This window comes from Pipra filicauda, unplaced genomic scaffold (assembly GCF_003945595.2).
Source record: "Pipra filicauda isolate LSUMZ 115617 unplaced genomic scaffold, ASM394559v2 scaffold67_size6003252_pilon, whole genome shotgun sequence".
NCBI classification, from domain to species: domain Eukaryota; kingdom Metazoa; phylum Chordata; class Aves; order Passeriformes; family Pipridae; genus Pipra; species Pipra filicauda.
Window position 1 is genome coordinate 2,682,621 of NW_024104842.1, and position 16,899 is coordinate 2,699,519.

At 38.2% G+C, this 16,899-nt stretch overlaps 1 protein-coding gene across 7 annotated transcripts in view; it reads right to left on the reverse strand.

Moving 5' to 3' along the window:
* Positions 1-16,899, reverse strand: part of TENM3 (teneurin transmembrane protein 3) — a 1,265,035-nt gene that overhangs the window by 196,547 nt on the left and 1,051,589 nt on the right. Inside the window, exon 1 of one of the 7 annotated variants that reach the window (XM_027735848.2) lies at positions 1,686-2,101. The exons of the other annotated variants lie outside the window; for them this stretch is intronic. Coding sequence (XP_027591649.1) covers positions 1,686-1,740 — 55 coding nt within the window. The 5' untranslated portion in view covers positions 1,741-2,101. Of the gene's footprint in view, positions 1-1,685; positions 2,102-16,899 lie in introns of those variants that run through there. 7 annotated transcript variants of the gene reach the window in all.

Sequence of the window (16,899 nt, forward strand, 5' to 3'; positions counted from 1 at the left end):
GCGTAAAATACTGTCTATTCACTTCACATATTCACATGCTTGTGTATAAGAGAAATACACTACCATCACAATCTGTACAGCAGCTTTGCCCATCATGAATAGAATAAATACAGAAAGAGAGAATACATTGGAAACCAGAACTGTGATAAATAATTATTCCTTAATTTTAAACTCAAAAATGTATCAAATATGAATGTATTTTTCAACATGAAATAAAACTATTCAGGGTATTTCATTAGTTTAACCTGTTAGCTAAGACTTGCTGCAGATAGACTAATAACACATTTAAAGCAGACTGAGTTGCAAATAATTTTTTGCCTTTGTTCTAGCCTTACATTGAATTAAAAATCACTTAGGAATTATTTCAATTCAAATGTTATAGTATTACAGTATGAAATTAAGGTTTGTTTTTTATTATTCTTTTCCTATATCTGTAATTTTCTACCATTCCACTGTAGTTGACGTTTCTTTCTTTTTTGAAGACACTTTTCAATTTGTCCTTTCCAAGCATGTTTATAAGACAGGTCATGAAGGACACTCAGCAGAAGAGCTCTGCGAACATAGGTTGTCCCAACTAACAAAAAAAGCTTCTACAGGGAATTAACAGTATAGTTTTAATTAAAGTGGAATGAAAAAAGCAAAGTCAATATTAGCTGGTAGTAATACACTAAAAATTTCAGTCACTGCAAGTAAGTGGAAGCCAATCAAACTTCTCAGAGAAATGCCTCCAGTGTTCATAAAACAACGCACAGAATTAGTGAAGCTGTGACAGGACACAGACTGAACCCAAGGCAGGCACATCAACTCACTAACTCAAGCTCTGCATCATTCTATCACACGAGACAACATTTCAGCAAGACTACATTACCTTTGTTAACCAAAGAAAACCCAAATCAGGCAACGAACCACCTCCTTCCTCTCTCTGTTCTGCTGCCCACTACAAATTAAGTCATTATCTGTCTCCTCGAGTGAGAGAAGAAATATTAATTAATCACAGAAACCCTTGGATCACTAGATAAATCATTCTGTTGACCCCACGTTGTTTTCAAAAGGCAGGGCTAAGTTGCTGCAGCTGCTGCCTTTGAGCTCTGGCATTAGCACTGGGCAGTTACAAATCACCAGTAGAACAGGTGAGGTGCAAAACGGTGGCCAGCCCTTCTAAAAGTCCTGATGCACCCTGAAACCTTAATTCTGTCACACAGTTAGAAAACACTGAATGAATTAAGTTTTTCAGAAAACCATTCCAACAGAATTCCTCATTACAGGTCTAATTACAAGCTATCTTTATAATGTACACCTGGCAACACCGTGTAAAGCACTTCGCTTTAAAGGTCAGCAGAACTAAGAGAACAATTTTGCTATTTATAGTAACGAGTGAACTTTTCTTATTTGGCTGCTTAAGCAGCCAACCCTCGAGTTTAATGTAATTAGGGAGGGGATATTCAATTTACAGTATCCACAAGTAATGATAATTACACTGGTTCAAAAAAGCTGTTGGTAAGCATAAGAAACCTTTGTAATTACATCCCGTTTCCAAAATTACTTGAGCACTGTGAACTTGAAGCATTTCAGCAAATGAAGGCCAAGGCACATAAAGGAGAGCTACGGCGCTTTAAAAACTGCACTGTTTAACATAATGAGCCGCCCGACCGGAGGGAGATCGCGAAACACGCTCCATAACTCACCGCGACAGCCCACGCCATCTCCTTCCTGCTCACAAACATCCATTAAGAAAAACATAAGCCGGCTCCCTCATCGCCTCCTTCCATCCTTCGCCAGCATTGCTTAGCTACCCTCGCAGGGCGGACTTGGGAGCCAGCCCGTGTAACTCTCCCTGGCTCCGGCTGCCGATCCTGTCACGTTCGGGAGCGCTGCCGCTGCCAGCGAGGAAACGCCGCCGTGTCCCCCCCGCCCCCAGCCCCCCGCCTGCGGTAGATTAGCCAGGTCAGCAATCCGCCAGGACCAAGGTGAAAAATAAACAAATAACCACGTTCACAGCAGCTGCGGCGATCGCTCTCCGGAAAATTAGTCAGGCATTATGAGGGAGATGGTATTAAACGCCGCCACTTGCAGCTTCACGGCTCTCTGCGTATTCGCATCAGCCTGGGATGAGCACTTAAGGAGTATCATCAGAGAGCTTGCCCAGCTGAGCATCTTCCATTAAGTTTTTGTCTTAAAAGGAGATAGCAAGAGCCTCTCTGCCTGACAGGCAAAAGGCTTGTCATAATTCATTAATAACACAGCCTTGCTCAGGTTTCCTTCAACGAAATCAGGCAGGCAGCCTATGAAGAAAATGCTGAGTGAACAACAGCTTCTCCAGACACAATGCAATAAAACTTGCCACTACTTGGCATCATTTGGTGTCTGAGAAAAGGATGACCGACACTATTTGACAAGACCTGTCAGAGTCCCTTAAGGGTCCTAAGTGAAGAAACTAAAAAAACAAACAGTAATTCCTCTGCAAGATGCGATTCACTGCTTGGAAACAAAAATTTCACGTTTTAGCTGCAGAGATAAATGTACCCGTCTGCTTTTGCTGTGCTTAGGGCAAAGTCGGCAATTTACTCTGAGAAACTGTTTGCATCCAAAGGGAAAAAAGCTAGAAGAGGTGAGGTAAAAAGCAACGACTACAAAGCAGATAACTGCAAAAATTAACAGGACTATCACAGGTCTTCTGTCAGATTCTTAATTCATCTGAAGCTTCATTTCCTTATAAGTAGGAAAAACAGAAAATACAACTGAAGTTATCCATAAGGAAAGGAAACAAGCTCAGGCTGTCAAGATAAAGTCATTAGGATGGCATCCAAGCAAGGAGGACAGAAGACTCTTCTTTTTTATTTTGTCTAGTACGCATCCATTCATACAGTGCTAAAATGCACGTGTTATATTTAATTGAGTCTTATGTACTTCCTCCTAAGAGATTTGTTCCATCATGAAAAAAATTAAGAAGAAAGGTATTCTTACTGGTATTGATCTATTAGCACTTCATACACGCACACTGCTTCACATGACAAAACAAGCTAGTAATACAGTAAGTACACGCCATTGCAACGTACAGCATTTGTTATGATCCAAGTTTTAAAGGGTCTTCAGCATAAAAACTAGTACTACAAATTTTGTGTTTACTATGACAGGGTTTACAGGTTTGCTTTTGATTTATAAAAGATGCTCTACCATCATGCAACAAGCAGCAGTCCAAACTTTCAACAATTAGAAAAAGTGAAGAATGTACTGAAGATGGTTAATTATTGATTTTAGAGTATCTGTGTCACAAAATCATCTTCTGCATTAAAGTAGGTTCAGGTAATTTGCAAACAGCACAATATTATTGCTTCCCTAAGCTCCTTTGTGTTTCACTTAGGCATGATAATTTGAATGCAATATCTGTCTTTAAAACTATGGCCTATAAACTTTATTAGAAACAGCACTATTAGCATGTCTAGAGATTGCTGTATTGGAGCGGAATGCAATTGATTGAACAGAAATCAATAAAGGTATTTAATGATTTCATGAGAAAAATAAGTGAACCTCACACCCTTAATGGATTAATGTCACTTATGTGCAACACATTGCATAATGCTGACACAGAGCTACTCAAAGCAGTGTCACTTTTCATATGAGTGCCTTAAAACCTTATCAAAGGGAAATTGTGTTTTAATGCTATTTCAGATGTCATTTTTGAGAGGATTTTTACAATCCCATTTCATAAAGCAGAAAACATGATCTGAATTGTTACAAGTAGCTTTTGTCATTGGCACATGTACTAGGTCACCCTCTGAAGTTAGCTGGTGAATGAAATCCTGAACACAGGAGGAGGATAACACTTTGAAACATCACTCATACAACTTGTTTATTGACAGCTTTTATTTCTCCATACACGTGAATCTTTCATTAATTACCAACAACATGCTTTGCTAGGGAAAGGAAACTACTCCTCACAGTACTACAGCACAAGATAGATGGGATGCACAGCTCCCCCATAAGCTATCTGGGAATCAAAACAGAGGAGGGAGATAATCTAAATGACAGAGTAAATGCCATTAAATAAATGCTTGCCTCTCAGCCACTCAGACGATGGCTAGATCTCTTAAGAACACACGTCTGTCTGTTCATCTTCAATATACTGCTTTTGTATCCCATTTTACATCCCATTCACTGAAAAGCAACTGTGGGGCACAGCAAACCATTCCATGATCTCACTCCTTTATTTTCACTTTAATAGACTGAAGTAAAAAATATGTAGTATTTAATAGGTATGTCTTAAGGGACATGAAGGCTCCTTTTTGGGAAAGAAGCAAGTCAAATTCAAGATGTCATCATGCACAGTCTAAGCAGGCTTTGCCATGACCAGGCTGCATTTACAATTCCTTTTGAGTAAACCCAACTGTAAGTGAGGGGAGCTGATGTATTATTTTCTTGATCTATTTGCGATATTATCTATCATAATTTTTTGTGCAACATGAAGAAATGAAAATAACTAAAAAAAAAAAAAATCTTTTTCCTAGAGATATTTAGTCCCAGCTATCATATGCAGTTTTCACCTGAAGAAATGGGGAAAAACTGCATTCAGATAAAACAGGGAAGCCAACGCAAAAGCTTTTTCTGACTGACTTGAACATTTCCTTATTTCTCCCCAAAGGATATAAAAAATACTCCAGTAAATGTAGCATCATAATTGGCTATAATTGACTCCATCCTTCAATTTTTACGCAATCTATAAGATATGGATTGTTTTTTCAACAGGGAGACAATTTTGTGACACCACACTGTTTATCTTGTTACAGTGATCTCAGCTGCACTCGATATCATTTGTTACCTCTCAGACTACCTTATTTTGGCCGCAGTCCTGCATCTCTCTATGTTTAATGCACTGCACACTAGTTAGCTATAACACCAAACATTTTGAGTGCTACAGAAGGGAGTTACTTGCTGAAGATCATCGTCATAAGGGATAACAGTAGCAATGACACAGTAGTAGGTGAAGCACAGCCATTGTATTCAGGCAAGGTCTGTTCCAATCCATCAGTGTACTCCATGCTATACCGTCCTTAGTCCATCTCACAACTTACTGCACGTGAATCAGAAGGGATGGGGGAAGAATAAAAATGAAAGGTTTAACCTCTTGCTGATGTTTCTCTATTTCATCCGCCATTCTACCACATTTGCAACATTTTAACGCAGGCTGCTAACACTCTGTCTGTCCAGACTGGTACCGTGCTGTGGCAGCTTTGCATCAACTCTTAAGTCACAACAGTATGATGACTGCTGAGTGGAAATGACCGCGTCTGGCCATTTCTATTAGCTGAAATAATGCAAACACCTCACCAAGATATTGCCTTCAAATACAAACTCAAAATGATGAAATTGGCTTCTCTTTTTCTCCTATGTCTTTCAATGATTATTTTTATTTATACATCTCTCTTTATGTGCTGCAACGCTTCAACTGAAAACTAAGGCAAGTAGAAGGAAGATAAAAACTAAAACCTAGAAAAAATCCAAGTACGAATAGCCACAAAACTGCAGCAAATGATTGATAGAAACATTGATGTAATCCTGTCCATAGCAACAGTTTAATTATGAGCATCTTGGCAGCGAGCCTGCTCTATGTGTTGATTTTCCCCAGCAGAGAATGCCGTACAATCCATCTTTGTGTTATGCGCTACATGACTACATGGAGAGGCCAATCAAAGGGGAACAAGGAACAGAGAAGTTGTAGTAAATTACTGGGGTGATACAGGAGTAAGTACATAGCCCATGAATAATGTGACTCCTGAGGATAAGCAAGCCTGAGAAAAAGGAGGGGTAGGAGAAAAATACCAGGAGGGTGCTACCCACAACAAAATAGTACTATAGTCTTCAAGTACAGTGATTGCAGCATACAACATGAATACTCCTCTCCAACAAATGACGTGAATTCCTGGTACCCAGTTTAAACTGCTCCCTCTCAAATTCTTCTTCACAGGATCAAAACTGTGTTGAGGATCAGAGAAAAACACGGCAGCCCTAGGAAAGCAGATCCCCCAGCAGGGACACAGGGCTCATAAGCCATCCATGGCTACGTGAAACACTGTAAAACAAAGCATGCCAAAAGGAGCAGATCTGCTGGGCAGAGCAGCTGCTGCCAAGAACCCAATGGCCAAGTGATTTGTATTTTAAGAGTTTCACTTCATGCTAATTCCAGCATGTTCCTTTAGACAAGACCACGTGCTCAGCTGAGGATGGGAAGAGCGCTTCTGCATACTGTTTTCCAATTTCATGCCACCCAACACGTACCAGAGTGTGGTCTGATAGTGCTCTGTGAGACACACTGAAGTGTAGTAAGCCAGGAGATCTGCTGAAAGGCCACAGTCCTGACCCACACTAAAATACAACTGTAGTAGGCATGTCATGGAGGATGCATAACACCATCAGTGAGGTGTGGAGTTCACTCCAGTAAACTAGAGAGCCAGGAAGAAATAGTGGCAGCTTTGTAATAAGGCTGCAAAGGGTGGGGACCTTAAAAGGAGTGCAGGCTTAGGAGGTTACAAGATAAATGGTGAAATCCAATTGGTACTCTTTCTCAATATACTTGCAGGCAATTTCCAGAAAGAAGCAAAAAAATATTATAGAATCATATTTTATAATTAACCTTACTTCTAATTTCTGTGTTGGAAAGTGTGTGTTAAAAAAGCCATAACAAAAATGATTACAACAATATATCAGTCTATATGCAACTGCAATCTACAGTGCTCATTTATAAAAAAAAATTCCCTTAAATCCCATACCAATTTTTTTAAGCAACATTTAGGAAAACCTCTCTCAAGCAGCAGTTTAAGATTATACTATCTGCTCTTTACTTTCAGGAAATGCTCAGGAAATGCTCCGGTAATTTTTAAGTGTGTGAACAAAGGTTTTGTGAAATCCTGTTAGGCTATTACATGTGGTAAGAAAACCATCAATCATTTCTGCAGCCTGGTGTCCACATTCACAGCTTAACTCAATAAAGACTGGTTTTAGTTTCTATTAGGGTATGAATATTTTATACTTGTAACCACATAAATCGATAAGAATACTCATATATGTATATACACGAACCCTACCATGTATACGCTTCTTTGATGAAGTGCAAACCATTCAGAAATTTGAAACAGTGGCACTCTAAAATTGAGGTTCCTAAAGAAATTCCAAGAGACATACTCAAATCAAACACAACTGTTGTTCCACTCAAAGGGTTGTTTTTTGGTTTTGATTTTTTTTTTTCAGTTGTGTGACTATTTCCATCTCTGTGGATGCATCATACCATGAAACCCCACCTTTTTTTTTTTTTTTTAATACCAAATGTATGGGCATGTTCTACCTACTGTGGATTACCTGTCTGAGAAACTGCTTTTAAACACAGGTGTCAGAATCCAGGCGACTCTGTTGTACCTTCACCAGCTCTTCCTCATTAAAATTTACTTTAAATATGGAAGAAAGGGACTTTTGGTGTGGGTACAACTCAGTGTTCAGATCAATACATTATAAAATATCTATTAAATCACAGAACTAAAACTGAATTCGTTATTTAAGCCTTGAAAGACCATGTATTTTAACCCCGAATTCAGGTCTCATATTTCAGCTCAGAACACTCAGAACACTTGGTTTTCTAAACAACATGGTCCTAAGAGTTGTTCGTACCTGATAAAAACTCCATTTGTATATCAGCTCAAAAAAAATTATTGTTTGATCATCTCTTTACTGTAGAGTCTCTCATAATAAACACAACATCTTCAAAAATACCTATGTGGCTGTACTGATCGAATGATTACCTGAATAGAACACCCAGCTGATTACATTGAATATTCAGTTAACTTATTTACCCTTCAACAGCTAGAGAATACAACAAAAGAGAAACCAACAGGAACTCCTGGTAAGGAAGTTTTGTCAAGACATTTATCAAAGAGAGTAATATGAACAGTTACATCACTCCTCAGTAAGTTCACCTTGGTATTTTCACAAAAAGGGCATTTGCAAAATCTTCGGAAAAAAAAAAGAAAATTGACATATGACTGTGTCATGCCAGGGTTTGTAGGAGTGAGGGAGAATTGTGCCTCTTAGGCACAGAAATTCGTAGTATGTACAGTACTTTTGATGCAGGTCCTTTAGTGGCATTTTTTATTTGTGAAAAGGACTTTAAAATACAAGAGTGACCCTGCTTTGTAGAAAATGTTGTATTTGAAAATGCTTAATGGCAGCTATGACACACAGGACATAAAAGTTTTGCAACTAACAAAATAATTCTGAAGTTCCAATGCAATTGCAAATTAAAAAAATATACTTTTGAATGAACCAAGAACTGAACTAACAATTACAGAACACCTGAAAGATCTTAATGACTACTAAATCTGACATTAAAGTTTGTGGCCATTTAATCTTTTATTACTTCTGGTGCATTACTTTAGATCAAAGCACACAAATCTGGCTGAAAGTACTTTTGCCCTATGATCTGTACCACAACTCTTTTTCCCTAATTGAAAACCTAAATTAAAAAAACCCCAGAGTGAGATGCTTACATATCAAATTTCAAAGCAAAAAGGATGATTTGCCACTTAGGAATTCTTAGCTTTCAGAAAAGGCAGCAAACATCAACTAGTTTAGAATAGTTCTTTTGGCCAGTCCTCCACTGGGCGGAGTTGGCAAGCTGAGAAAAAACACTTTGTGGAGGACACTCAGAAACATTAAGCCTGGAGAGATGCTACTGACAGTCTTTGCTAAAGGTGGACACCCAGCTGTCCAGATATCAACTACACATCTAGGTAGATGCAGTAGCTCAAAGTAAAAGGGCTGTTCAGTGAGACACAAGGTGCTGCTCCACACAGAGAACTGCAGTGAAATTTGGTGACATTTTATTCTAAAAAAACCCACCCCAAACAAACAAAAAACTTGCACAAAAAATAGAAAGTCCTATGCACTATTAACTCTCAGTGCTTATGTTTTATTCATTGCTGTATGAAAGCCCAATAGCCTCTTTCTCCAAAGTCTCACAGACCCAAGAGAGGTGTAGATGTTTCACTTCACTGAAGCAACAGAGAAAGCTTAAAGTTTGAGAGGGTTTCCTGAGTCACTATCACCCATCAAATGCTTCTGATTACTCAGCCTAAGCTGGTTTTGAAGGTTGAGAGATATCACAGATCAAGCAAGCAGGAGACAACTGTAGTAACTGACAGATGAACACTCATTCAAAACTAACCTGTAAGACACCTCTCAAACCATCTTAATTTTGACAGTGAATATGGAGCTTCTTATTAGAAACACGCAGTGAACACACCAAGCTATGGGCTTCACTTATTTCATCCAGGCATCACAGATAACACTTTCCCGTACAACTTCTGGTTTACAAGATTAACCTTTTAGAATATAAACACACACTGAGTTTATTTTGGCACAGAGCACACCTGAAATTCTCAATGAAAAAACAGTTATTTTGGACCACAACTGTGAAGAAAGCTTTTCACAGATATTTACATGTACTTGAATTAAATATTAAAATGGAGGTGAATGTTCTCAGTAGGCAACAGTTGTCTGAACTATCTTTGATAATTTCTGCATTACTGAAGGCTGCAGCACAAACAGAAAAAGAAGGCTGTTTGAGGGAGCCAATGTATTTCTACATTTCTACACAATGCCAAATGTGCAAACAGTAGTTTGCATCTTGGGATCAGTTTAACTACCTCACTGTAGTAATGAGCACAGGCTATTAAGCCTTGCTTCTGATTACCTTAGGCTCACATGGATACATTACTTCGTGTTTGGGCAGTAACTTGGGTACCTCTACACAAAATCTTTGTGGATTAAATGGATCTACTCAAGAGTAGCAGTATCTGGAGAAGCAGCACCAATGGGTATACATGTACCAAGATTTATAAATGAAATTAGTTAAATTAAATTAACAATCCTACAATAAAATAGACAAAATTAATTTAAAAATGCAAACCAGAATAGTGGAATTAGGTAGTGTAGTGCAATTATTGCAATGAATAAGCACGTAATTTCTTATAAGAACTAATAATATTAGAGACTCGGACCTTGTTTAGGCACTACCCCTAAAGGAGAGAGTATCAAAGCTCTGTGTGAACTGATACTGTGTTCCAGCTAACCAGTGAACATGAAAGGATCAGCTCATCTCCACTATAAAACAAGTACTTAGATTGAGGGTCTCATGCCAATTATGGAAGCCTGCTAAAAATATGTCTGATTAGATAATAAGCTTTTCTTTCTCCCCTTCACAATCAGATAAAGATAAAATAAGACATTCCTGCTCTCTCCACGACATTTCATCTTACTGCATTTAAATTAAAATATAAATTTGAAACACAAAGCTTTTGTTTGAAAAATACATGTCTGTGATGTGTTGGGCAGAAAAGACATTTATAGGCTACAAGCTATTATATTGTGAGTTGGCTCAGAAAAAAATCTGAGTCTGGCTCTGCACATTCCTATGCTACTTGACCATACTGTCAAACTGAGAAAATGCTGAAGGAGATACAGATATCCATTAAAAATACTAAAAGAAATCAAACTGAAACAGTATAGTACTTAAGCACTATGCTTGTTGCTATTTCTGAATTTTAATTATGCTTCTGGAAGTTGGTATATTTGATAAAATTAGTTATTGATTTTTTTGGGCTTCATTAATATCATCAATGGAGCACTGGATTTTTAAACCACATACTTATTTTTCAAATACTTTTTCACTCAAGAAAGCAAAGGAAGCACAAGTCTTTCAGCAAGCCTGGTTTACCAAAAGACCAGACAAGAAGACAAAAATGGATTACTTTCTTTTTCTTCATTGGACTATGTAGCCTGCCTGGTTCTGCTCCTTTGTCTCCCTTAGTCTGGCAAGCTAGAACACGACAGTTTACTTTCAAGGCCTTGTTAGTTTGGATTTACCATCTTAGGTAGAGTGTAGTCAGAAAATACTTCATGTTTTAGGCATTTACAGTCTATTCAATGAATGCCAACACTAGTTCTTCAAGGCTTTAACAAATTATTCTTTAAAAAAGTACAACTGGGAAAAAAAAAATCTTTCCAAACTATAAAAGTCAGGTATAAATCTAGGAAAAAGAATGGAAAGAAACAGCCTCAAAAACAGTACTGCCTCAATCATAAGCAAACAATTCTTCCTCTGTTCTGCAGACAGATTTGAGATCCATTTTATATATAAACACACCCCATATTCCAGTCAGCTGTTCAACTTCTAATAAAATTTCTTACCACAACAATCAGGATAAAAAATACTGGATAATCACAGAAAACTATATTGCTCTTGGAAATCATGAGTTTAATTTCTGTTTTCATATGTAAGCCTATCTGCCTCACCTTTGCTTACATGCTCAAAGATCTTGTTTGTGCTCACACAGATTATCTTCTTCTAACAATGTAATTGTAGCTTTGTTCACAAGACTGGGGAACAGTTCATCCTAACATAGAAAGAGCAAAAAGGAGTCCTGGGAGACTCCTGTGGGTGTAAAGCACAGAGAAAATGAAAAAAACTACAATGAACAAAAATGTAAAAGGAAAAAAAAGTCATTAATATTCTAAATCTTCTAACTATGGCTCAATCTCACATCTTCCTCCATGTGGCCACATCTCCATGCCTGTAGGGAACTCCATTTAATTCAGTGGGTTACATAAGGAAGTAGCCATTTGCAGATATGCTGGTTTTTTTTTTCCTTTCTCTTTGTCAATGCATTTTTAAAAAAAAATAAAATCTGCAACACATAAAAGAAAAATCCTCCTGTCCCTCCCTCCCCCAAGGCCATCACCCCTGCCTGTTTTAAAGCTCAGCACTATGAATTTTCCACTTACTTCCTCAAGCCATTTACCAAAGATCTGGATTTGCAAGGACTAGCAAACCAATTGCAGCACTAAGGAAAATTCCCAATCACTGCTCTTGTGAGTAGGTATAGTGAATTTTAAGGATTTTTGATTTTGAAAGCAGTGGTAATTATTCAGGATTTAAATAAGTTCCCTTGGTCTGTAACCCTTCATTCTGACAGGAGCGGCTTTGCTGTGAAGCTCACTGCTTGCTTTACTTTCTCTGACGAATAAGTACAGCCCAAAGACTGAAGAATAATTTTAATTCAGAAAAATTATATGAATGAGAAAAATACTGTTAAACAGAACTATTTAATTGTCATTAAAATTCCAGAAGCAAAAGCCACACAGACAGGGTCTCCCTTCAATTAGAGAAGTGAAGACACAGGTCCAGATAGACCTGCCTCCTTTTTGCCTTTTTAATACAATGTAGTTACCACACTGTCTCCTACCAACACAAATGTGAAAATCTGTATGGCAAAGTTATTAAAACTGAAAACAGGTGTTCAGATCAGCTTGATCATCTCTGCCTACAGCCTTAATGGGAAAAGACAGAGAAGTGTCTTTTTAAACTGAAGAACAAGCTCCTCTTTACACAGTTGACAAAAAAGCTGGGTATTAAAACAAAGCACGCAGCCTATTTTTCCAAGTGAGGAAAAAAAAGTTTCGGCCCTGACTCAGTCTGTCCCTGGCTCCTGCAGCTCAGATGCACAGCAATCCAGGCTGATGCTGCTACACTAAGACTGTTTCCCAAAGCCACAAGAAGCCAGCGGTCTGCAGCCGTACCATGAGCCTGTCAGACAATGCCAATATTGGATAAAATAAGGTGACTGTTACTGTAGGCTCAGTAGATCTCAACAAGCACTGATGGCCACCGCTAAAAGCTTGAATATGAAATTGCAGCAGTACCCTCTCTTCAGAGAGAGTAGCTTTGGCAGAAAGAAGTACCTTTTCCTCTTTTCCCCCTTTCTCTTCTTCCTTCAGTAAAATGGAATTTAAATAAAGAATCTGATGTGTTATATCCCAAAGTACGGAAAAAGCTTTTGTTTTTAAACACGTGTGTTTTGGTACACAGAAAGAAATCATACTATGTTATCCTCCTATTTGTAATTCTCCCCTAAAATATCAAAGTGATTCCCTGCATGGATGCAAACACATGCCAACACAAATTTTGTTTCAACCTTTAGTACTCAGTGTAGTGGGACCTCTCTAAGCACAGATTTAAGTATTACAGAGGGAGACGCTCTCACTGATAAATATACAAAATTATTGGATAAGAATCCTTCTTTCCATCTCAGCATTTGGTCATGGTTTCTGAAGCAAACATGCAAGTGTGCACCTCTCACATGACATCACCCTGCTAAAAGTAACCTGCAACAGCCAGGTAAGAAGGGATTGTTTTTTGCTTTGATACAGTCCAAGGCAAAGATGAGAGATGTGATGCTAAAACTATGTTGCATGTTTTAAGAACAGACATCTTACTTTAGCTCCATTTACTGTAATTTTATGTCACTGCATTAAGAACACTTAGAGTAAAAAAAAAAAAAAATGGGGGAGCAAAGTGAAGGGAGAAAACCCAATTATCAAGTTTCAGTTATGCAACAACATTAAACATGATTTTAAAAAAACCCCACATGAGTACAGATCCATTTCTGTGCCAATCAACCCAACATCACATATTCTGAAACAATATTTTGTAAGTCTGCATCTCTAGATAGCATGTATTTTGAAATGCCATTATAATAAAAAAATTGTAATGGTGTTTTAATACTGTTGTTTTGGTTTTTGGATCAAACTCCTCTTTCCAAAAGGGATTTAGAAGTCCTGAATGCTATACTTAAAGGCTCCTTATTTTTTAAGGAGACACTGATTAAACTTTCTGGAGGTGCTACAAAACTGAGCACTCCAAAGCACTCCTCTGTGATCAGTTTGAAATACCTCAGAAATACTCCTATTTGCCTATTTAAAATATATTGATTCCAAATGTAAACTAATCAGTATTAAAAATTATTGTATACAATTTAAATATAAACAAAGCATTTCAAAATTATCTTTGGGAAATGTTTCCAATGAACTACAGTGAAATTGTTGGGGGTTTTTTTGTATTACCAATCATGAAAATTTTGAGGACTTCTATTTTGTCATGATTTGGAATGGAAGTATTCCAGTGTTCCTTCTGAAACATTAAAACTGTTTTTTTCTTTCATTCTATTAAGAATATTTATGCAGATTATTTCTGTTGTCTTATAAGCATGCAACATACTTCAAATTGTAATGAAGAAGGGTAATATGGCATAGTCTGCTTAGAAATATACCTCTGTATACACAGCTACATCACAGTTAAGTCACCTGCCTATATACCTAGTAGGACTGGAACTCAGGCAAGAGCTATAAAAACTTGCATCCTTACAATGGGAATTTCTGCACCTCAGTACAAAAAAAAAACCCCTACCTTATGTGTGTGAGAACTCTCAGAGGTCCAAATTTTCACAAGCAAAACTGTAAGAGCTTCTTGAATTCTGCTACTGAGTATCTTAGCATTATCATTATCTTACCCTTACTGAATCTCCAGGCCATTCACTAACCGAAAATGAGACTGGCTAAAATCCCCTGAGGCTCTCAAGTCATAAGAAAGCTCTGACTGCCTAAGGCCACCGTCAGATGCATTGCCCTGGATGCATCTGAGTGGGGTGAAGAGGTTATTGCTTCCAGCTGCTCGATACCCAGGGAGTCAGCAGGCAGAGCCAGGGAACAACACCCCTCAGCGTCACAACTACACGCTCATTTCCTAACCCTCCCGTCAAAAAAAAAACAGGTTAAAAAGGCTTTGTTATGAGAAATGCATGAGGGACTGTTTGGACACTCCAGGTTAGGGAGTAGCTACCTGGGCATTAGCTGGCACACACAGGGGAAGGCTAGGACAAGCAGCTGGCAGCAGAAACCTCTTACATGGCTCTGCCGCTGCCAGCGGGGCTTGTCTGACTGCAACCCTCACTTGCCAACGACATGGAGCTCAGCACAATTCCCTGTTCCTTCAAATCATCACCAGGAGAGGGAACACAACCCTTTTTAATTATTTAAAGAAATCCTTTTCCTCCTAATAGAAGCTGTGGCACTTAGACAGTGCTAAATGCAAAATCTGCAGTACCTTAAAATGACAATAAGGCAGAGCATGTCCCTGCCACCAACTACGGAGAGCACTACCAGTGACAGGGGAGAAAATGAGGGTTGGGGCTGCTTGCCTAAGCCTTTGGGAGGATGGGAAGCTAAACAGGATACCTGAAGTCAGGAGCCACCTGCAAACGAACCAGCAAAGTACCCTAGATCTGAATCCCGCCCCACACCAAAATGAGAATTAATATATTTTTTATTATTTTTCCATTTTTGCAATAATGTAAAAATTAATATATGGTTAATCTTCATCAGAATTAGAAAATATTTAGAAATTGATAAGCACCAAAGTTGATGTTAACAAGTAAAAATGTACAAAACCATTTCACGTGCACAATTATTCCATGTTTTATTTCTTAAATATGAGATACAAAATCTTTGCAGACAGGCTACAATTATGACCAAGTATCTGTCAAGATCAGAGGCACATGACAATGTTACTATTTAATGTCTGCAGTAATTTTTAGTGCGGCACTTCCTTAAAAACACCATCTGACTTTTTGTTGCTCCTTTTATAGTATTATGTACAACATGGTGTAGAGACACTACAAAATACCATAAATTCTGTTTTTGTAATACCTGTATACACACAACAGAAAGCTGTAGAAAGTGAAGAAAAAAAAAGCAGAAAGAAAGGGGAAGGAAATAAGATATAGCTGCGAAAACAAGTATACATTCCAATAAAATAACAGCTCCCAAACGTCATCACAAATTGATAAGGGCGATGAAAAAAACATCTCAAAGACTGGTATATAACTTATCTAACAAATGTATAAGAGCAACAGATACTCATATTATACGAGGCATTCTCTAAACTTACTAGTAGTTGAAAATTAGGGTACATTCAGTCGCCATTTCCGATACAGTTAGATTTTTTTTCCCAGTAATTACCTGAAAATACAGCAGTGGGGATTTCAGCAACTGAAATCACACTTTTGTTCCCGAGAATTATCAGACCAGAAATTCAATGTATTGCTAGAAAACTCCCACACTCTCTTTGGGCTGTAATGCTGCAGTGGCTAAGGAGTTTTGACAAAACAAGTCCATCATTATTTAATTTCCAGAAAATGCAATTTAGAAGATGAAAAGAGGACAAAGAAAGGATAGGAAAAAGCCACAATGGTTTGGTAAATATCTTGAGATTACTTTATAGACATTTTCTACCTGAAAAGCAGATACAGCTTCAAATATTTTGTGAAGCTAATGTGGAAAGAGTTGCTAAAATATACTTTCAAACAAAAACAACTTTACAAAACAAACTGTCATTCCCTCTAGGCAGCAGCTTCTCTCAACACCTCCGATAATCCTACAGCTCTTGTTCAATAGCCCTTCTCACCTCTGAGCAGGAAGCAAATTGTGAAGTTGAGCGGCACTGTTCTGGGACACTACCTGCTGTGCTATCAGCAGACTTCAACAAATAATTAGAGCTGCCTGCAGCCATCCAGGACTGTAAAGGCTCCGACGCACCAAGTCATGTCGGTGACACTTCCCACTAGCGGCTGTATGGCTGAGAAAGGGGCAGCTATGAGAGGTTTCCAGACTACTGTCCTCTTACCTTGTTCAGAGCATGTTTCAGTTGCACTACTTAAAACAACAATGGTCCCTAAGGTCTTGCTGACTCTGGTAATGCCTCTCTTTTCTATGTCAGTGCCATTGAATGTGTAGTAGCAACAGGGGGAGCGAAAATGTCTTTACGTAGAAGGAGACGGGTTTTTCTTTCATTGCTCCATATAAACTGCAACAGCATCTAAAGCACCGCATTTATTTGCCTCATCTAAAGCACAGTCAAAAGCATAGAGAATCTATTGCCAAAGGTCAAGTTATGATTCCTACTTTTAATGAGCATGAAGTTACTCAGCCCTCTAGGGTAGGATTCCTTCAAAGGAGCCATTC